General features: G+C 44.0%; 1 protein-coding gene across 1 annotated transcript in view; it reads right to left on the bottom strand.

Moving 5' to 3' along the window:
• Positions 1-24015, bottom strand: part of PPP1R21 (protein phosphatase 1 regulatory subunit 21) — a 448835-nt gene that overhangs the window by 215224 nt on the left and 209596 nt on the right. The window contains exon 12 of the mRNA XM_069234042.1: positions 2196-2332. Within this exon, the coding sequence (XP_069090143.1) occupies positions 2196-2332 (137 nt within the window). The remainder of the gene's footprint in view (positions 1-2195; positions 2333-24015) is intronic.

Genomic DNA, 24015 nt, shown 5'->3' with positions numbered 1-24015 from the left:
AAAGGGGGCCCTCAATCAGGGAGAAAGAGAGGGTATACAAATATTTCAGGTGATTGGTGTGGCAGGGGTAGGGTAGTGGGAGAAATAGTGAGGACCACAAACCCCCCCCAAAAACAAGGTAGGCTAACAAGCATAAGGATTTGTAGTAAACTCAAAGAGAAAAAGAAGACAAACACTAAAGACATGAGGAGCAGAGGTGAAAAAGGGAGGAACCAATAGGGAGGGTTTAAGGGGTCTACCCACGAGAAAGGGTAGAAAAAAGGAAGGCAATAGTGCAGGTGGAGGGGGGTAGAAAGTAGGAGCAGAGGGAGTATACAATCCTCATAAAAGTTGTAAAATGCAACTCTGAAAATAGAGGCATTCATTAAAATGTAATCCACCATTTCATGAGATGCACTTTCATTGGAAATTTTAGGAAAATACCTCACATGAAACAAAACACTCTCTAAACCGTAATATACCAGTTTAATTGTTGTTCAACAATATGATACAACCATGACTGAAACATTACCTTATTTACAGAGACTATGGCCCATATGTATCAACACGTCTCCATAAACACAAAATGGGGAAGACCCTTTTGTACATGGGGCCCTATCAGTATTACCCACAAGTTATGCTAGAACAAGATTAGAATGCGGTTAAAAGAACAATCTGAGGGACATGAAAAAATATACACCACAGAACAGGTGATAAAAGCATCTAATAACCTTGCAGTTGCAGTGTAAGAGAAATAACCAATAAAGAAATTAAGGAAATGAAAAGACAGAAATAGGAAAGCTAATGTGCTGGAGAAGTACGGGTTCTGAATGCTAATTTATGTGTAGAATGTAAAAATGCACAGTATTCCCACCTTCATTTATTTGAATTTTCAATTTCAAATGACATGTGAAAGTTGTGTATTTTCTGACTGGAGGAGTCTGGGAAATGTAACTATACTTTACTTTTATAAATAGCCCTTGAAAGAATAAATCACAGATGTAAACCTTGTCAAAAGTGGTTTTCAAATGCAATTTAATTATTTTACGAATTATTGAGAATTCAGAGTAGAGAGATATTTGACAATATACACAAATTACCTCTAAGTCATCATTTTCTCACCCATTTCCCATTTTGTAGTTTTTAGGAAGGGCCAACAAGGACAAACGTAAACAAAATGATCAGATAAGGCTAAAGGAAATATATCTCAAAGTGAAGGAATGCAATTTTTGCAATTTTTATTAGCCTGGGTATCTTCAAAATATCCAACAAGTGGGACAAATGATGGAAATATGGCCTGGATATTATCTGAAGGAGGAACGTTAAGAAGGTGTAAACACATAGAAAACCAAGTTGTAGAATAGGGATGGAAATGTGTTGGGCAAACAAGTAATCAAGTAAACTACAGAGGATGCCGGAAAAGTGGAAAAAGGCGTCTGGGTGGCTAAGGGAAGCTGGCCTTCAATAAAATTTAACACATTTGAGTCTTGCTACCAAATGCGAAACGTGAAATAAAACAACAGTCACACAAGCCTGGCTCATAATGCTCTAAATGGATACGTTCCATCCTACCTGCAAAGAAGGATCAGCTATTACTGCCCAATTAAAATGCTTAGATCTAAAGATAAAGCCTTAATGCAGGTTCTGCAAATTTGTTCTTCAAGATACGGCGTGAGGTCCATTTCCTACCTTGCCCCCTTATACTAGAATAAACTTTCCCTGCATATCTGTTCTGGCAATGAGTTTGGTAACTTAAAAAACTCCTTAAAAGATGGCAGTTTTTAGTCAGTTTTAGTTAGGCTGCCTGCCTCGAGTCAGCTAAGTTATAGTAGGTGATGCTAACATAACAATAGGACATCCGGCACTCTTTTTCCAAAAATTAAAAACACAATTTCTTAACCTGACTATAAGTAATTATGAGACTGCTGTAGGACATAGGTGATAAACAGTTAGGGCCTGATTACGACCTTGGCGGAGCTGAATACTCCATCACAATCGAGACGGATATCCTGTCCGCCATATTACAAGTTCCATAGAATGTAATGGAACTTGTGATATGGCGGGCAGGATATCCGTCACTTTTGTGACCAAGTAATCCCCTCTACCAACGTTGTAATCAGGCCCTTAATCCTCACAGTCCCCAATATATGGAGATTGTTAACATTAAGTAGATCTTTCACGAATAACGACCAATCACCATTATAAATATAACTTACTTGGTAATGCCAAGAGACTGGCATAAGTCTGCAGCTTCTCAAAAACCGCTGTCATCTTTTTAATATCATTGTAAAGTTCAAAGTTTCTCGCACGTAAAGTTGACGAGCAAAGGGAAGATTCACATTCCTCTTCCAAACTAAAAGATACAAATAGTATTTAAAAGGTTTGGTCTCAGGATAGTGAAGAAACAGGATCAACGCAATTCCATAAATATTTACAGCTTCGCCATGCCCTGTGCTATCACCTCAGTGACACCACCATCTTTCCTGAATACAGCCCTCTTGAAGATAAACTCCTCACTGGCCAACTGGGAAAAGGAACAATATCCCACCCAACCGCACACAAGTGGATAATGCCCCAGACGTATTCCAGAACCTCAAACAACAATGAGAAGGGAAACATCACTTACAACGCAGTGAATGCAACTAAATGCATTTACCACAATACATTTACAAAGCATATGCGCTTACCGCGCATGGCTTTATCACTCATGCCTTTACCACGAATATATCTTTACCATGCAAGCCTTTACAACAAATTTCGTTGTAAAGGCATGAATGGTAAAGGTGTATGCGTGGTAAAGGATTTGAAGGTAAGTACAGGTACGTATTAAGTGGGTTGAGTGATATGGAAAATGTCACTTACCCAGTGTACATCTGTTCGTGGCATTAGTCGCTGCAGATTCACATGCTGTGCACATCCCGCCATCTGGTGTTGGGCTCGGAGTGTTACAAGTTGTTTTTCTTCGAAGAAGTCTTTTCGAGTCACGAGATCGAGGGACTCCTCCCATTTCGGCTCCATTGCGCATGGGCGTCGACTCCATCTTAGATTGTTTTCCCCCGCAGAGGGTGAGGTAGGAGTTGTATATGCTAGTAATAGTGCCCATGCAATGGAGTGAATACGTATGTACATAATGTAGTTTAAAGTAATATATATATTTACAAATATACAGATGTTCAAGATCAACTTCTAAACGGCTACAGGCTCCCGGGGAGGCGGGTGGGCGCATGTGAATCTGCAGCGACTAATGCCACAAACAGATGTACACTGGGTAAGTGACATTTTCCGTTCGGTGGCATGTGTAGCTGCAGATACACATGCTGTGCATAGACTAGTAAGCAGTTATCTCCCCAAAAGCGGTGGTTCAGCCTGTAGGAGTTGAAGTTGTCTGAAACAATGTTCGTAGTACTGCTTGGCCTACTGTGGCTTGCTGTGTTGTTAGCACGTCTACACAGTAGTGTTTGGTAAATGTATGAGGCGTAGACCATGTAGCTGCCTTACATATTTCTGTCATTGGAATATTTCCTAGAAAGGCCATGGTAGCACCTTTCTTTCTAGTTGAGTGTGCCTTTGGTGTAATAGGCAGTTCTCTTTTAGCTTTAAGATAACAGGTTTGAATGCACTTAACTATCCATCTAGCAATGCCTTGCTTAGAAATTGGATTTCCTGTAGGAGGTTTTTGGAAAGCAATAAATAATTGTTTTGTTTTGCAAATTAGTTTTGTTCTGTCAATGTAGTACATTAACGCTCTTTTGATGTCCAATGTATGTAGTGCTCTTTCAGCTACAGAGTCTGGCTGTGGGAAGAACACTGGTAATTCTATTGTTTGATTTAAGTGGAACGGTGATATGACTTTTGGTAAAAATTTAGGATTTGTTCGTAGAACTACTTTATGCTTGTGTATCTGAATAAATGGTTCTTGTATGGTAAATGCTTGAATCTCATTTACTCTTCTTAAAGATGTGATGGCAATTAAAAATGCAACTTTCCATGTTAAGTATTGCATTTCACAAGAGTGCACGGGCTCAAAAGGTGGACCCATGAGTCGTGTTAAGACAATGTTGAGGTTCCATGAAGGAACGGGTGGTGTTCTTGGCGGTATAATTCTCTTTAGACCTTCCATAAATGCTTTTATGACTGGTATTCTAAATAGAGAAGTTGAGTGCGTAATTTGCAGGTAAGCTGAAATTGCTGTAAGATGTATTTTAATGGAAGAAAAAGCTAGCTTTGATTTTTGCAAATGCAGTAAGTATCCTACGATGTCTTTGGCAGATGCGTGTAAGGGTTGAATTTGATTATTGTGGCAGTAATAGACAAATCTTTTCCACTTATTTGCATAGCAATGTCTAGTGGTAGGTTTCCTAGCTTGTTTTATGACCTCCATACATTCCTGTGTAAGGTCTAAATGTCCGAACTCTAGGACTTCAGGAGCCAGATTGCTAGATTCAGCGATGCTGGATTTGGGTGTCTGATCTGTTGTTTGTGTTGCGTTAACAGATCTGGTATGTTTGGTAGTTTGACATGAGGCACTACTGAGAGGTCTAGTAGTGTTGTGTACCAAGGTTGCCTTGCCCATGTCGGTGCTATTATATGAGTTTGAGTTTGTTTTGACTCAGCTTGTTTACTAGATATGGAAGGAGTGGGAGAGGGGGAAAAGCGTAAGCAAATATCCCTGACCAACTCATCCATAACGCATTGCCCTGAGACTGATCTTGTGGGTACCTGGATGCGAAGTTTTGGCATTTTGCGTTTTCCTTTGTTGCAAATAGATCTATTTGTGGCGTTCCCCAACTCTGGAAGTAAGTATTCAGTATTTGGGGGTGAATCTCCCATTCATGGATCTGTTGGTGATCCCGAGAAAGATTGTCCGCTAGCTGGTTCTGAATTCCTGGAATAAATTGTGCTATTAGGCGAATGTGGTTGTGAATCGCCCAATGCCATATTTTCTGTGCCAGGAGACACAACTGTGTTGAGTGTGTGCCTCCCTGTTTGTTTAGGTAATACATCGTTGTCATGTTGTCTGTTTTGACAAGAATGTGTTTGTAGCTTATTATGGGTTGAAATGCTTTCAGCGCTAGAAATACTGCCAATAGTTCTAAGTGATTTATGTGAAACTGTTTTTGGTGAGTGTCCCATTGTCCTTGGATGCTGTATTGATTGAGGTGTGCTCCCCACCCTATCATGGAGGCATCTGTTGTTATTACGTATTGTGGCACTGGGTCTTGGAAAGGCCGTCCTTGGTTTAAATTTATACTGTTCCACCATTGAAGCGAGGTGTATGTTTGGCGGTCTACCAACACCTGATCTAGAATTTGACCCTGTGCCTGTGACCACTGTGATGCTAGGCACTGCTGTAAGGGCCGCATGTGCAACCTTGCGTAACCTTGCGTTTGGGACAATGGCTATGCATGAGGACATCATGCCTAGGAGTTTCATCACCTTTTTGACTTGTATTTTTTGATTTGGATACATGGCCTGTATTACATTGTGAAATGCCTGACCCCTTTGTGGACTTGGAGTGGCAATCCCTTTTGCTGTGTTGATTGTCGCCCCTAAGTATTGCTGTGTTTGACACGGCAGAAGGTGTGACTTTGTGTAGTTGATTGAGAAACCTAGTTTGTGTAGGGTTTCTATGACATACTTTGTGTGTTGTGAACACCTTTCTAGAGTGTTGGTTTTGATTAACCAATCGTCTAGGTACGGGAACACATGTATTTGCTGCCTTCTGATATGTGCAGCTACGACTGCTAGGCACTTTGTAAAAACTCTTGGCGCAGTTGTTATTCCGAATGGCAACACCTTGAATTGGTAATGTGTTCCTTGGAATACAAACCTTAAGTACTTTCTGTGTGAAGGATGTATCGGTATATGGAATTATGCATCCTTTATGTCTAGTGTTGTCATGTAGTCTTATTGTTTGAGTAGCGGGATTACGTCTTGTAATGTCACCATGTGAAAGTGATCTGATTTGATGTAGGTATTTAATGATCGGAGATCTAATATAGGTGTCAGAGTCTTGTCTTTTTTGGGTATGAGAAAGTACAGAGAGTAAACTCCTGTTCCTTTCTGGTGTTCTGGTAGTAATTCTATTGCTTCTTTTAGTAGTAATGCCTGAACTTCTAGTCCTAGAAGATCTATATGTGGTTTTGACATATTGTGTGTTTTCGGTGGCACGTTTGGAGGGAATTTGAGAAATTCTATGCAATAACCATGCTGGATAATTGCCAGTACCCAAGTGTCTGTTGTTATCTCCTCCCAATGTTTGTAAAATTGTCTTAGTCTCCCCCCCACAGGTGTTATGTGTTGGGGATGTGTGACTTGGAAGTCACTGTTTGTTTTGAGGGGTTTTGGGGCTTTGGAACTTTCCTCTATTTTTTGGGAATTGTGCCCCTCTATATTGCCCCCGAAAACTTCCCCGCTGGTATTGGCTTTGATAAGTGGGCCTTGCTTGTGAGGTTGTGGCCTCTGTAGGTTGACCTCGAAACCCTCCCCTAAATGGTGTTTTGCGAAATGTGCCTCTGCTTTGTGGGGAGTAGAGTGCGCCCATGGCTTTTGCGGTATCAGTATTTTTTTTTGAGTTTTTCAATAGCAGTGTCGACTTCCGGCCCAAACAACTGCTGTTCATTAAAGGGCATATTCAGCATGGCTTGTTGTATTTCCGGCTTGAATCCTGACGTACGCAACCATGCGTGTCTCCTTATTGTTATTGCAGTATTTACTGTCCTTGCAGCTGTATCTGCTGCGTCCATTGATGACCGTATCTGATTATTGGAGATACTTTGTCCTTCTTCTACCACTTGTTGTGCCCTTTTCTGGAACTCTTTGGGTAAGTGTTCTATGAAATGTTGCATTTCGTCCCAATCAGCTCTATCGTATCCTGCCAAAAGTGCTTGTGAATTGGCAATACGCCATTGGTTTGCTGCTTGTGCTGCAACTCTTTTACCCGCAGCATCGAATTTGCGACTCTCCTTGTCTGGAGGTGGTGCATCTCCCGAGGTATGAGAGTTTGCTCTTTTGCGAGCTGCCCCAACAACCACAGAATCTGGTGTTAATTGCTGCGTAATATAAACGGGGTCTGTTGGTGGTGGCTTATACTTTTTTTCCACCCTTGGAGTTATGGCTCTGCCTTTAACAGGCTCCTGAAATATTTGTTTTGAATGTTTTAGCATTCCTGGGAGCATAGGTAAGCTTAGAATAGTATTGGCTATGAGTGGAGGAGAGTGTATTAAATAAAAAGTCATCCCCAATTGGTTCTGAATGCAAGGTGACGTTATGAAACGCAGCTTCCCTTGAGACCACCTGCGTGTAGGATGTACTGTCTTCAGGTGGCGACAGCCTTGTAGGGTAACACTCTGGGCTGTTATCTGATACAGGAGCATCATAAAGGTCCCATGCATCAGGATCATCTTGACTCATTGCAGTATGAGTCGGAGATTGCATCAGTGGTGGAGTTGCTACCGGTGATGTGTGCATTGATGGTGGTGGAGATGGTGGTGGAGTTGTTTGTCTTGCCACCTTTGCCTGTGGCTGCTTGTACTTTTCTTGAAAGGCAAGTCTTCTTTTCATTTTAATTGGGGGAAGAGTGCTTATCTTCCCTGTGTCTTTTTGAATGTGGAGCTTTCTTTGAGTGTAGTCTGGCTCAACAGATTGAAGTTCCTCTCCGAACTTATGTCCTTGCATCTGCGAGGACAATCCCTGTTCCTCTGTGTAGGAACCTGTTTTCGGTTCTGATGCTGGATGTTTCGGAATCGAAATCTTTTCGGTCGCCTTTTTGGGCTGCGAGGCAACCTTCTTTATTTTCGGCGTCGTGGTTTCTCGGTGCCGAACCATTTCGGTGCCACTGTCTCGGTGCCGAATCTGTTCGGGCCGGTGTCTCGGGCCCGAGATTGCTGTGTGGCGGTATCTCGACTGGAGTCGGATGACTTCGCCACATGCATGCCCTTTTTCGGTGCCGATGATCGGTCACCTATCTTTCGGGTTAAGCCATGGCCTGTTGGCGGTGGCGTCCCCTGGGCTTTTGTTGTCTTCTCGTGAGTTTTATGTTTCGATGTCTTACTCACGGTTTTCGGCGTTTCTTCGGGATCGAGCTCGTCCGAGTCCGATTCATGGATGGAGAAGCTTTCTTCTTCCTCCTCGAAACGCCCTTGTCCTGTCGGCGCCGACGCCATCTGCAGTCTTCTTGCTCTTCGGTCTCTTAATGTCTTCCTCGACCGAAACGCTCGACAGGCTTCACAGGTATCCTCCTTGTGCTCTGGAGACAGACACAAGTTACAGACCAAATGCTGATCTGTATATGGATACTTGTTATGGCATTTTGGGCAGAAGCGGAACGGGGTCCATTCCATCAGCCTTGAAGAGACACGTGGCCGGGCCGACCAGGCCCCGACGGGGGGATCGAAAAAACCCCGAAGGGCCCCCGGAGCTCTTCAAAAGTCGGTGTCGATCTGTTATAACTAACCCGATACCGAACGCAAACAATACCGACGATTTTTCCGAGATTCTAACTAACTTTCCGACCCGAAACACGGAGCGAAAAGGAACACGTCCGAACCCGATGGCGGAAAAAAAACAATCTAAGATGGAGTCGACGCCCATGCGCAATGGAGCCGAAATGGGAGGAGTCCCTCGATCTCGTGAGTCGAAAAGACTTCTTCGAAGAAAAACAACTTGTAACACTCCGAGCCCAACACCAGATGGCCGGATGTGCACAGCATGTGTATCTGCAGCTACACATGCCACCGAACATATATATATATATATATATATATATATATATATATATATATATATATATATATATATATATGTAGTGTTTAGGATGGTAATTGCATTTTTAAGTTTTAGGGTGGGCATGGGTTTTGGGGTGGTAAGGGCATTTTTAGGTTTTAGGGTGGGCATGGGTTTTGGGGTGGGAAGGGTATTTTGTAGGTTTTAGGGTGGGTATGGGTTTTGGGTGGTGAGGGCATTTTTAGGTTTTAGGGTGGGCATGGGTTTTGGGGTGGTAAGGGCATTTTTAGGTTTTAGGGTGGGTATGGGTTTTGGGGTGGTAGGGGCATTTTTAGGTTTTAGGGTGGGTTTGGGTTTTTGGGTTTTAAGGGCATTTTTAGGTTTTAGGTTGGGTGTGGGTTTTTAGGTGGCAATGGCATCCTTAGGTTTTAGGGTGGTAATGGGTTTTGGAGTGGTAAGGGCATTTTTAGGTTTTAGGGTGGTTTTGGGGGCGGTAAGGGCATTTTTAGGTTTTAGGGTGGGTATGGGTTTTGGGTTGGTAAGGGCATTTTTAGGTTTTAGTGTGGGTATGAGGTTTGGGGTGGTAAGGGGTGTTTAGATTTTAGGGCTGGTATGGGTTTTGGGGTGGTAAGGGCATTTTTAGGTTTTAGGGTGGGGATGGGATTTGGGGTGGTAAGGGGTGTTTAGGTTTTAGGGTGGGTATGGTGGGCTTTGGGGTAGTAAGGTAATTTTTAGGGTTTGGGGTGGGTAGGGTTTTTGGGTGGAAAGGTGTGTTTGCGTGTGTGTGTCTCTATATATATATAAATATATATATATATATATATATATATATATATATATATATATAAAGATAAGGAAAATGTCACTTACCCAGTGTACATCTGTTCGTGGCATTAGTCGCTGCAGATTCACATGCTGTGCATAGTCCGCCGTCTGGTGTTGGGCTCGGAGTGTTACAAGTTGTTTTTCTTCGAAGAAGTCTTTTCGAGTCACGAGACCGAGGGACTCCTCCCACTTCGGTTCCATTGCGCATGGGCGTCGACTCCATCTTAGATTGTTTTCCCCGCAGAGGGTGAGGTAGGAGTTGTGTATGCTAATAATAGTGCCCATGCAATGGAATAAATACGTATGTACAAAATGAAGGTTTAATGTAATATATTTACAAATGTTCAAGATCTACTTCCAAACGGCTACAGGCTCCCGGGGAGGAGGGTGGGCGCATGTGAATCTGCAGCGACTAATGCCACGAACAGATGTACACTGGGTAAGTGACATTTTCCGTTCGGTGGCATGTGTAGCTGCAGATACACATGCTGTGCATAGACTAGTAAGCAGTTATCTCCCCAAAAGCGGTGGTTCAGCCTGTAGGAGTGGAAGTAGTTTGAAATAAAGTTCTTAGTACGGCTTGACCTACTGTGGCCTGTTGTGCAGATAACACATCTACACAGTAGTGTTTAGTAAATGTATGAGGCGTAGACCATGTTGCTGCCTTACATATTTCGTTCATTGGAATATTTCCTAGAAAGGCCATAGTAGCACCTTTCTTTCTGGTTGAGTGTGCCTTTGGTGTAATAGGCAGTTCTCTCTTTGCTTTAAGATAGCAGGTTTGGATGCATCTTACTATCCATCTGGCAATAGCTTGTTTTGAAATTGGATTTCCTGTATGAGGTTTTTGGAAGGCAATAAACAGTTGTTTTGTCTTCCTAATTTCTTTTGTCTTGTCAATGTAGTACATTAGCGCTCTCTTGATGTCTAATGTATGTAGTGCTCTTTCAGCTATTGAATCTGGCTGTGGGAAGAACACTGGTAATTCCACTGTTTGGTTTAAGTGGAACGGTGAGATAACCTTTGGTAAGAATTTTGGATTTGTTCTTAGAACGACCTTATTTTTGTGTATTTGAATAAATGGTTCTTGTATGGTAAACTCCTGTATTTCACTTACTCTTCTTAGAGATGTAATGGCAATGAGAAATGCAACTTTTCACGTTAAGTATTGCATTTCACAAGAATGCATGGGTTCGAAAGGTGGACCCATGAGCCTTGTTAAGACAATGTTGAGGTTCCATGAAGGAACAGGTGGTGTCCTTGGTGGTATAATTCTCTTTAGGCCCTCCATAAACGCTTTAATGACAGGTATTCTAAATAGGGAAGTTGAATGAGTAATCTGCAGGTAAGCAGATATTGCTGCGAGATGTATTTTTATGGAAGAGAAAGCTAGATTTGATTTTTGTAAATGTAGTAAATATCCTACTACATCTTTCGGAGATGCATGCAATGGTTGAATTTGATTATTATGACAGTAACAAACACATCTTTTCCATTTACTTGCATAGCAGTGTCTAGTGGAAGGTTTTCTAGCTTGTTTTATGACCTCCATACACTCTTGAGTGAGGCCTAAGTGTCCAAATTCTAGGATTTCAGGAGCCAAATTGCTAGATTCAGCGATGCAGGGTTTGGATGCCTGATCTGTTGTTTGTGTTGTGTTAACAGATCTGGCCTGTTGGGTAGTTTGACATGAGGTACTACTGACAGGTCTAGTAGTGTCGTATACCAAGGTTGTCTTGCCCATGTTGGTGCTATTAGTATGAGTTTGAGTTTGTTTTGACTCAATCTGTTTACTGGATATGGAAGGAGAGGGAGAGGGGGAAAAGCGTACGCAAATATCCCTGACCAATTCATCCATAGAGCATTGCCTTGGGATTGCCGGTGTGGGTACCTGGATGCGAAGTTTTGGCATTTTGCGTTTTCTTTTCTTGCAAATAGATCTATTTGAGTTGTTCCCCAAATTTGGAAGTAAGTGTTTAGGATTTGGGGGTGAATTTCCCATTCGTGGACCTGTTGGTGATCCCGAGAGAGATTGTCTGCTAGCTGGTTCTGGATCCCTGGAATAAACTGTGCTATTAGGCGAATGTGGTTGTGAATTGCCCAATGCCATATTTTTTGTGTTAGGAGACACAACTGTGTCGAATGTGTCCCCCCCTGTTTGTTTAAATAATACATTGTCGTCATGTTGTCTGTCTTGACAAGAATGTATTTGTGGGTTATCATGGGTTGGAATGCTTTTAACGCTAGAAATACTGCTAACAGTTCTAGGTGATTTATATTAAACTTTCTTTGATGTACGTCCCATTGTCCTTGGATGCTGTGTTGATTGAGGTGTGCTCCCCAGCCTGTCATGGAAGCATCTGTTGTTATCACGTATTGTGGCACTGGGTCTTGGAAAGGCCGCCCTTTGTTTAAATTTGTACTGTTCCACCATAGAAGCGAGATGTATGTTTGGCGGTCTATCAACACCAGATCTAGAAGTTGACCCTGTGCATGTGACCATTGTGATGCTAGGCACTGTTGTAAGGGCCGCATGTGCAATCTTGCGTTTGGGACAATGGCTATGCATGAGGACATCATGCCTAGGAGTTTTAATACCATCTTTGCATGTATCTTTTGTGTTGGATACATGGCTTGTATCACCTTGTGAAAATTTTGAACCCTTTGTGGACTTGGAGTGGCTATCCCTTCTGTTGTGTTGATTGTCGCTCCTAAGTATTGCTGTGTTTGACACGGCAAAAGGTGTGACTTTGCATAGTTGATGGAGAAACCCAGCTTGTAAAGGGTTTGTATAACATAATCTGTGTGGTGTGAACACTTTGTTAGCGAGTTGGTCTTGATTAACCAATCGTCTAGATACGGGAACACGTGTTTTTGCTGCCTCCTGATATGTGCAGCTACTACTGCTAGACATTTTGTAAAGACTCTTGGCGATGTTGTTATTCCGAATGGCAACACTTTGAATTGGTAATGTATTCCTTTGAATACGAACCTTAGGTATTTCCTGTGCGAGGGATGTATCGGTATATGGAAATACGCGTCTTTTAGATCTAACGTTGTCATGTAGTCTTGCTGTTTCAGCAGTGGTATTACGTCTTGTAACGTGAACATGTGAAAGTGGTCTGATTTGATGTAGGTGTTTAGTGTTCTGAGATCTAATATTGGTCTCAGACTTTTGTCCTTTTTTGGTATTAGAAAGTACAGTGAGTAAACTCCTGTGTTCTTTTGTGGACTTGGTACTAATTCTATTGCGTCTTTTTGCAGTAATGCTTGAACTTCTAGTCCTAGAAGGTCTATATGCTGTTTTGACATATTGTGTGTTTTCGGTGGGACGTTTGGAGGGAGTTGGAGAAATTCTATGCAATAACCATGTTGGATAATTGCTAAGACCCAAGTGTCTGTTGTTATTTCCTCCCAAGATTTGTAGAACTGGCTTAGTCTTCCCCCCACTGGTGTTGTGTGAAGGGGTTGTGTGACTTTTGAGTCACTGTTTATTTTGAGGGGTTTTGGGACCTTGAAATTTTCCCCTGTTTCTTGGGAATTGGCCCCCTCTGTATTGGCCCCGAAAGCCTCCCCTTTGATATGGTCCCTGGTAGGTAGGTGGTTTGGTTTGTGAGGTGCTGGTTTCTGTGGCTTGACCTCGAAACCCTCCTCTGAAAGTTGTTTTGCGAAATGTGCGAAATGTGCCTCTGCCCTGCGGGGTATAGAGTGCGCCCATGGCTTTGGCTGTGTCGGTGTCCTTCTTTAATTTTTCAATTGCAGTGTCCACTTCCGGCCCAAACAATTGCTGTTCATTAAACGGCATATTGAGCACTGCCTGTTGTATCTCAGGTTTGAAGCCAGATGTGCGCAGCCATGCGTGCCTCCTTATCGTCACAGCAGTATTTATTGTTCTTGCAGCTGTATCTGCTGCATCCATAGAAGAACGTATCTGGTTGTTGGAGATATTTTGTCCCTCTTCAACCACTTGTTGTGCTCGTTTCTGGAATTCTTTGGGGAGGTGCTCGATGAGATGCTGCATCTCGTCCCAATGGGCTCTGTCGTATCGCGCTAGGAGTGCTTGCGAGTTGGCGATGCGCCACTGATTTGCAGCTTGTGCTGCAACCCTTTTCCCAGCTGCATCAAACTTGCGGCTCTCCTTGTCCGGAGGTGGTGCGTCGCCTGATGTATGCGAGTTGGCTCTTTTACGAGCTGCTCCTACGACTACTGAATCTGGTGTCAGTTGTGATGTAATAAAAGCAGGGTCTGTGGGCGGTGCCTTGTATTTTTTCTTCTGGAGTTATTGCTCTGCTTTTAACTGGCTCCTTAAAAATCTGTTTAGCCATGGCCTGTTGGCAGTGGCGTCCCCTGGGCTTTCTCTGTTTTTTCGTGTGATCTTTGTTTCGACGTCTTACTCACGGTTGGTTGCTCTTCGACGTCGAACTCTTCGGAGTCTGAATAGGGGATGGAGAATGTTTCTTCTTCCTCCTCCTCGAACCTTTGTTGTCCTGTCGGCGTGGACGCCATCTGCAACCTCCTGGCTCTTCGGTCTCTGAGCGTTTTTCTCGACCGAAACGCGCGACAGGCCTCACACGTCTCCTCCTTGTGCTCGGGGGACAGGCACAAGTTACAGACCAAATGTTGGTCTGTATAAGGATATTTACTGTGGCATTTAGGACAGAATCGGAACGGGGTCCGTTCCATCAGTCTCGATGTTGCACGCGACGGGGGATCGAAAATACCCCGAAGGGCTACCGGAGCTCTTTAGGGTTCGGTGTCGATTTGCCCTAACTATCCCGGTACCGAACGAAACAATACTGACAAATTTTCCCGAGATTCTGACTAACTTTCCGACCCGAAACACGGAGCGAAAAGGAACACGTCCGAACCCGATGGCGGAAAAAAAACAATCTAAGATGGAGTCGACGCCCATGCGCAATGGAACCGAAGTGGGAGGAGTCCCTCGATCTCGTGAGTCGAAAAGACTTCTTCGAAGAAAAACAACTTGTAACACTCCGAGCCCAACACCAGACAGTGGACTATGCACAGCATGTGTATCTGCAGCTACACATGCCACCGAACTGTATGTTATACTTACTTCTAGTTTTTACCATGCATATGCCGTTACTACTAAATGTTTGTGGTAAAGATATTTGTGGTAAAAGCATATGCATTGTAAAAACATTTTGTGGTAAGTGCATGCGTGGTAATGACCATGGATTATACTTACCGCGTTGTAAAGGTATGCGTTGTAAGTGCATGTGTTGTTCCCTCATACATCCCAATGGGAAGAATGGGTGAGTTCCCTCACTCATGACTGAGGCGACGTCGAGATGGCTCCACGAGAAATTGCTATCTCAACTGATCTAGCCCCGATACTTGCAGATCATTTACCAGCATGCAGCATGCTGGGAAGTTCCACCAGTCCAATTGCTGTAAATGCCCACACAAATATGTAAATGTTTTTCATATGGTTTGGTCATGCCCCCAGATAAGAGGTTTCTGGGGAGGGATTGGCCAGATGTTATCCCAAGTCCTGGAACGGCTGATTGACTTAACCCAGAGGGTGGGATTAATTGGTCTGCTGGAGGACCTTGGGCCCCCCCGATGTGAAAGACTAATAGTGGGAGTGGCCACAACAGTGGACAAACAAGATACAGCCCGTAAATGGAAATCCCCCATACATCCTTATCTTCGCGGTATGGCAGGCAGGGGTGGACTCGTGTGCAAAACTGGAAAAAGAAATCTACCAGGCTTGAGGATGCATTAGAAACACTCTAAGATTTGGGGCAAGTGGCAGTCATACTATGGGTTGGCAGAAGACTGATGATTGCATTGTGGGCACTAATGTATATATTTTCCTGTATCGTTAATCGCTGTGTACTGCACTTGAAACTACACTGAATGCTGTATTGGAAAACAATAAAACATATTTTTTTTAAACAAAGAATGAAATCAAAAATTAATCTGATAAACAGTGAACTAACCAGTTCTAGAACCTTGCTGACACCATTTCAGTAAGTACAATAAGTGTTAGGCATGCCAACAGGGTGTAAACACATATTTAATAAGCACACCATTTCTGAGAAAACCAAAACCCACAAAAGGACCTTACAACTGTAAAAGCGATCATGCAATATAACTGTTACCATGTCCAAAAAGCTACATAGGAAGCAGAAACATGTTAAAGTACAGTGTTATTGATTCAATCCCAGGTAACGTCATGGGAGAGGACCACAAAACAGCCCTATGGCATCTTGAGTCCTGGTACATCAAAGAGCTTGACCCTAAAGAACCATGTGTTTTAAATCTACATGAAGAATTATATGTACATCTACAAAAACGTAATCACGAAAAATGTAGAAATGTAATGACGACAAATGCTTGCTTCCAAAAGTAATCGCGGGTAATAGATTTTACCAAATAAAATTGTCCTTCATTTCATATTTTTCTACAATGATGAGTATCAGGAATGGAGGAATTCTAGAAACAATAGATCGTAAGGCGTTGAAAAGCTAAGCTCAATGGGTGGAACAAGGAGGTGATTGATGAACATGGTACATAATTTATGAATTGGGGACATACCTAAATTATAATGCAAAAAACGCCCACTTTATAAGAATATATCTCGTAGAGACATATATTTTGAAAAACATTAGTGTGAAGAAAAAAATAATTACTTCAATGTTCTTAAACATTTTTTATTGTATGATAAGTTTCCTCCATTATCGCATGTCTAATCGAATCAGTTTTTTTAATGTTCATTATGATGCACTGTGGGAGAATGGGCATTCAAAGGCAATACAAGTTGGTTCTCGTTCTTGCGAGCCGGGCTACATAGTAGCTGAAACACGTCAGCCTCAGCTGTGTGGAAAATAAAGTAACACACAAAGCAACCCCCTTTTGAGTGCCGACAGCTGTGTTGTGTAAGAATGTGAAGCGAGGATCAAATATTGTGAAATTCAATTCCACATGAACACATGAAACTGAAATGATATAATTAAGACAGACTCTACAGAGATTTACCCTTGCCGGTTAATCAGAAAACTCTTCACGAAAGATAAAGCTGAACAGATCATTGAGAGTGCAATCAGGCCCCATTGTTACCTGAACATTGCATGAGTAGCTTAAATATCTCTAAGAATAACCACTGTATATTGTTTAATCAACAGTCAATTCATGAAAGCAGAACATTCTAACTGCAATCAGGGCACCAAGGTAGTTCAGCCTTTCTGGCAGTATCTTCAATAATCCAGGATTTCTATATAAAGAACAAGATTTTTAAGAAAACAAAGCCCATTTATCTGAAACTCTGTATCCTTAACTACAGAATAAAAAAAAATGTAACTGCAGACAACCAAACTGTACAGTCTTGTATTTCACGTTACTGTTTTCAATAAAATCTTTTGGCTTTAAAAAAAAAAACAACAACACTGTTTTTATGGTAACTGCACCAAAGAAATATCTAGAATACAAATGCGTAACAGGTAACATGTCTACTATGTTCCTGTATACCTTCCTAGACATTCAGGTGACATTTACTAATGCAGTTATGAACCTGCAATTATGGTTACATTGCAACCCACACATTTATTAATCTTTAATAACCTAAGTGCAGGTTGACAAAACTGCATAAAACGTCCATAAAGTTTGATTCAGTCACAATGATTCAATCCTGGAGTGTTTATTGGTGACCTGTCAAGGGGAGAAAAAGGTTTAAGTGGGGTGTGGAGGAAAAAGTAGTAAACCCTACGTTTGTAAGGCTATTTTAGTCATATTTTAGACACGTTATTTTAGCTAACTAGGCCTGCCGCTGTGCACTTTAAACCAGTTACATTTTATTCAGCATTGCTTTATTTTTCAAGCAATAGCCACATTTGCAGTGCTGTTTTATTTTCGCTATCTTATTGTCCTTACGTTCTTAGAAGGACACTTATTTTACTCTGTGCTTTCTTCAAGGCTAAAACCAGATAGGGTTCCTGACAAACGTGGTATGCTTTGTCTCCAACCTTTGCAGAAAACACACACTCCTACGTGGGGACCGTTTCTTAGAATGTCAGCTGTTATATTATAAAAAACACACCTTTGTCCCAAACACGTTAGAGGAAGATTCCAGCCAGATGACCACGACTGTATGCTGATTGCTTTGCTAAACCTACTTGCTTAGACAGCCGAACACCTGATCCACATGAGGACAGTGTCTCTCTAGACTACAGGTTTCTTTATCCAGGTATGAGGGGTAATGTTCTCCCACGGGGAAACCTGAAGGGTGGATTAGGCTTACTATGCTGTGCTCAAACAGCAGAAGGCAGGAGAACTATAGATCACTCCTAGTGACAGTATTGTAGGACTGTTTTTGTGTTTCACTCTTTTAGTCACATGCTTGCTTTCATTGTGTTTTATCATCCTAGTTATTGCAATACATGCTATTTTATCTAGGATGCAGTTACTTCAATAAATTATTGTTGAATTGTATTCTGCCTCTGCTGTCTTTGCCTATGTGAGACTTTGGTAACAGAGAAAGAGATGAGATCTGATTGACCACGATTCCCCTGAGGAGTCTTTCTTCTCATGCGCCAGGTTGCCACAATCATCTCGGCCAGAGATGAGGAGTTGCTAGTTAGCCGGAGAACCTGAATTAGGCCGACAGATGTCATATGGCGTGGAATCGTGCTCAGTACCCCCAATCCATGAGATTCTGCTGCCCAAATCCAGTAGCCTCATTAGCATAATGAGAATATACACAACACTAAGTTAATTACCAAAGGCAAAAAACTGTCTCTCCTACAGCAGAAACTATTGGAAAGGTTTTTACCCAATGTGGATGAGGTCTGGTCCAAATTATGATCCTTCGAGAGTTTAGTAAAAATCCACAAAGAGAAGGGAGTTAACAAGTTTAAAAGTAAATGGATATATCCTGAATTTGTAAATGCTTTTGTGAAATAACATTTTATTTTCTATAAGAATGATGAGCTTTAAGGGAATGGCAAGGGAGAGAAAGGAAGGCCTACATGTGTGAAAATGTTTTTTTTAGTAGAAAAAGACTTGCTTACCAATTCAAAATTGAAATTTTGCCTTGCCAAGAAAAACAAATAAGTCAAGCCAAGGAAAAATGGGGAAGAGCAAGGAAAATTATATATGGATGTAGATAGTGAGGTGAGTCACAATATGGATGCAAGAAAAATTCAAATTTCAAACCATGATTTGACTTGAAATCACAATTTTGAAAACATACATATATATTTTTTTTTAAAACTTGCACATGATGGTGTTCAGTGGTTTTACATAGAACTGGGTGCAGTGCCTGGTCCTGTGCCTAGAGCTTAAGCACACACATTGGTTTGGGTGGTAGAGGAGCTGGGAACATATAGCACCTCAAATTCCAATTACATTTCTTTCTATTTTTTGTGTTGTAGCTACTTCCTCAACCTTAAACTCCCCTTACACTAAGGTTTTTCAGTGAATTTAATTGTACATTTGGTTGCAACAGCAATCTGGTCAGGTGAATGCTGCCAGATTTCATGGGGCCCTTTGCACATGAGTTTGATGATATTTTATCACCCTGATCCACCTTCTCAAAATGAATTAGAGTGGTGTGTATCACAGACCTCTGAGGCCTTGCTCAAGGATGAAGCTTTGCATAAGGGTGAGGGAGGTTATTCAGTAGCCAAATTAAAGGTCTTGGACGGTGTCGTCTGGCCACAAGCAGGATGGCAACTTGCTGAAGAGACTCTGAGAGCCAGAGGAAAAAGAAAGGACAGCAGCGGAGCTAGAGGAGCAGGGAAGGCATTATAACCTCTTCCCGCTGCGACCCCATGGCAGCAGAAGTGCTCCAGGCACCTGCAAGTGAGGGGGAGAGGAGCTGCAGTCTGGGCACCGGAGGCCCCGGAGCACAACCCTTAAGGTCTAATGAAGCCCAGGGCTAGATTTTTGAGCCGCTGTGGCCGACCTGTGACGGCAGGAGTGTCTAATGGCAGTCACAGGTGGGGCGCAAGGCTCATTGGACATCGACTCCCCCTCCCCCTCCACATGCATATATTATGGTGGACTCGGGGAATAACGGAACGCAATATTGCACCCCCCACCTCCTCACAAAAAATAAGGTTCACAGGACCTGCGGAACAGGACCAGCCCCAGAAGTCAGAGCAGTGCTAGCTACGAGACTGCTGTCAGCCCCATGTCGCATGGTCCCCAGACGGTGAGTGGGGAACCAGGGGCCCGCATAACCGGGCCGGCACAAGGATACTACATGCTCCTCTAAGGGCGAAGGTCTGCTGGAGGCCGGGGGCAGCAGGGGAAGAACTTGGAGGGCACTGCTTGGCACCGATATTTCAAGGAGGACCAGGACAGTAAGACAAGATAAATGTAAACTCTGGGATCTTATCTAGCCGCACGATTGCTACTTCCTAGTACTATATCTAAACACATACAGGAGAGACTGAAGTAAAGTCAATGTGAACCCAAAATATTGCCCTGGTTTCTCCCTACTAAGTGTAACTTAAGTGTCAATGCTGAGGACATTTTACAAGACGTATTGGGGGAGTTGCCTGTATCCTTTATGCAGGATCCCCGTTCTTAACCCCAGCGCATTGTGTCCCGAGATATTCATCAACCTGAAGGCCAGTCTTGCAAGACTTGACCCTGTGCACTACCTGCAGAAGATATCGCTGGCCTGACCGGAAGGCTGGACGAGTGAGGACCTCTGGGTGCCCCTGCCAGTATCGACCATTAGAGTGGGCACGAAGATAAGTACGGCACAGAGACACTATGGTGGTCATTATGACGCTGGCAGTCTCCTGACCACCAGGGCAAAGGTGACGGTTTCACTGCCAACGCGCTGGCGGTGAAGACCGCCACATTATGAGTGTGGAGGGTTGGCCTCTGCCAACCCGCCACATCTCCACTCATACCGCCAGGGCGGTCAGAGCCACTAGGTCAGAGATGAGCATCTCCAACTCGGCGGTCCACAGAAGACTGCAGGTGGTATTAGGAGCCACCTTTCCACCAGGGTTTCGGTGGCAGCAGCACCGCCATGGCGGAAAGGCTACTGGTGACAGGGAATTTCTTCCCTGCCATTGGTAGATGACTCCCCCACCCATCCCCCCCAGTGAGCACTAAATCCCCGCTCCAGGCACAGCACCCCACTCCCACGCATACACGCACAGACAAGCACCACGCATACACTCATTCACCTACACTTACATACATGAATTAATTCACACACATCCATACTCGCAATCACCTCTTCACTCAAACATGCATTCAACCACGCATGCACACACCCATCTAAACAAGCATACACACACTCCGACAAAAACACATACTCACACTGATCCAAACATGCATACTGACACTGATCCAAACATGCATACTCACACGCTGACAAACACACATTCACCACAACACTCATTCTTGCAAACATACACGCATTCACTTCTACATTCAGACACGCATAAAACCGCACATTCATGCACACAAGCAGCCACACACACTCACACACAACACCCCCCACCATCCCACACCACTCCCCTGTCGGACAATCAACTTACCTGGTCCGGGAGAAGGTCCTCCAGCAAGTAACGGGAACTTTCACCTCCGGGAGCACCATGCCATCAGGACACCGCCACGCCATATTATTGCCCAAAATGTGGCAGAGATCCAGCAGTACCGTAGTATGGTGGGCAGAAGCCTGCCAGCAATGGCGGTCTTCTGGCGTCCACGGCTTCGGTGGTCTTCAAAGAAGACCACCAAAGTCATGATGACCACCTATATCCTATGGCTGGAAAGACAGAGTTGGAACCCTAAGTGCCAGCAGTGACTTAGGGTCACAGACAGGCATATCTGTGGGGAGGTAGTGTAGCATGGCAGATTGGTCTGAAGGGAAAAACTGTTGCTATGCGCGGTCCTACCACCAAGGAAACAGCGGTTTGTGTGCCATTTAATTGCCACAGTGGTCTCTAACAGAACTCTTTCCCACACCGGCATCAATGGTGCTACAAGAACATTGGGCAGCAGTCTGCCAACAGCTAAAGCCAGTTAGACCACAGACCACGAGCAGCAAGGCCCCCGACCAGAACTGACTCTCCTTGGTTGGGGGTGGGATTCGGAGCTGTCATGCCCTTGGTCAAATCCACCGGTAAACCTGCCAGCCAGCTGCTTTTCTCAGAAGCCCTTGCTCACCAATGTCTGGGACGCCGTCAGCAGCTGCTGTCTGTCACCGTGGCGCCAGACACCCATCTAGGCGTGCATCCAGACTCCACGATGGAACATATCTTGCAGGAAATTGCAGCGGTGGGTAACCGCCTAGAAGGTAGGACACCAGGATATCGGAGTTCACCTCGGAATCCTGTTCCCTCCGCACAGATGTAGCTGGATTCCAGAACAGAGTGATGGGGCTCGACCAACACTTCACCCTAGTGGAGGACAAAGTTAACCAACCAACGGCTAAAGACCAGGACCTGCAATACCTAAGAGACAAACTCACGGACCTTGAAGACAGAAGTCATAGGGATAATGTCCGCTTCTTTGGGATCCTAGAACGAGTGGAAGGCACAGATGTCAGAATTTTCCTTAAGGATATTATTCACACCATTACTGGCCTTTCAGTTTCACCTCCACTGGAACTCCAAAGGGCACACAGGACAGGCCCTCCACGCAAGGATCCTCATGGGAAGCCTCATCCGATAATAGCCTGTTTCTGACATGAACAGGCGCAACAGCTCCTCAAAGCAGCCACGGCCCTATTGACTACGAAGGTCACAAGCTTCATCTCGCCCCTGATTTCTCTGGTGACGGGAACGAGAAACTAAAAGCCTTTCTAGCCCTGCGGCCACAGCTTCAACAACTTGACATAAAATTTGACCTCTTCGAACCTGCCTGCATGTGGATCACCAAGGGAGGCCGCTTCAGAGACTTTTTTGATCCTTCTGTGCTGCATAGTTTCCTGGATGATTGCAACCAATGGGCCATTCCACACCAGGGTCCTAGGGTGACCCGCACCCGTTGGAGATCGCTCGCTCCAAATCTACCTCTGTAGACAAATGGATCACCGGTGGGGATTAGAAACTGGGCAGACAGATGGACAGACAGCATAGATCGCAGGAGGACAGAGTGACTGCTATATAGGTGGTAACGACTCTTACCAAAGACCCGAGCAGGAGCAAATCCAGATCACCACTGAAACCCTTAGCTATGTAAACCTGACTTTACCCCCCCCTTTTTCTCAGCCTGCACGTTTGCCCCGCTGGGTCCATTGGCAACGGGTCATCCAGCGGCTGCTGTCCGTCAAACGGTTGAGTACTCCATTACTTAATGTTTAATGTTACTGCATGTTTGCTTACTTTGTGCAGACCTGTTCTGACTACTATATAATTTTCGGGAGGCTAGGGAGACACGAACGGACCTCCTTTTTTGGTATGTCCTTAGGGACCCCGCATAACACTGATGGCCGGGACCGAGACAACCTTTCTGGCCCTACGCTCCACTACGAATCATGGATGCCCTGCCTATAGAGGCATGACCCATTGTTGGGGCATATCAATGCTGGGGGGGTTTACTTATTTTGTATGATGTGGTTCTCCCTGTTACTTTGCTTTTTTCCCTTTTGGGTTAAATAGATGGTCCTCTGCATGGGCCTCAGGCTGCTTCTTGTATCCATCCCTCCGCATCGACCCCAATTTGCCCCACCTTTACAGGTCAAAAATTACTTCTTTATCCTACACCTCTCCGACGGCATCCAATGCCACTCTGCGTGGCTCCCAGTTGGACCACATTGGGACTCACCCTCCTGAGTTGTCCTTAACAGTGGGGCCATTTCCTAAAACTGGAGTCCGGGACTATCTTCCTTGCGTGGCTCCCGTCCTTGCGGGGACTGAATACTTTCGCCTTCCCTCCCTATTTCATTATTTCCTCCCGAACCTTGGTGTTATCTTTTCATGCATTGGTGTATATGGCCACCAGGGTTGGCCAGGCCTTACTGCCTTTACTCTTTACTCCCACTGAATACTTGAGCTTAGCACATGCATTCCCAGGGACAAGCCAGGGATGTCACAGAGGCTATTCCTCCCTTGATTGTGACATCCTGACGTGCTTTTTCACATTCTAGGGGCAGGGAGGTCCTCGATCAACTCCTCTCTGGATTAGTTGCCTGGCGATCTTTCCTCCCCCATTCTGTACAATAGATGACTCTACACTTATATCATGCCAACTCCTGTAACGGTCTGTTGTCGGCCACATGAGATTCTTTCTGCTTATTCTAGAGAATAGGCTGTTTCTTGAAGGGAGCTCCCTTATTACTGCCCGCCCATATGAGTGTATGATTAGTATGTGCAGGCTTGGGTTGTGAATTGCAATTCCTAATGGACTTCATTATCTCTCCCCTCACATTTCATATTTGCCATGTAGCATCCACAATCCTAGGCATAATTCTTTCTGCCCTTAATTGGAGCTCTACCTATGGATAGTCCATCCTCTCTCATGTTCAGAAGTTATGAATGGGACCTTACATCC

This window comes from Pleurodeles waltl, chromosome 5 (assembly GCF_031143425.1).
Source record: "Pleurodeles waltl isolate 20211129_DDA chromosome 5, aPleWal1.hap1.20221129, whole genome shotgun sequence".
In the NCBI taxonomy this organism is placed as follows: domain Eukaryota; kingdom Metazoa; phylum Chordata; class Amphibia; order Caudata; family Salamandridae; genus Pleurodeles; species Pleurodeles waltl.
Note: the sequence above shows the minus strand (reverse complement) of the source record. Positions and strands in the feature narration are given on the sequence as shown.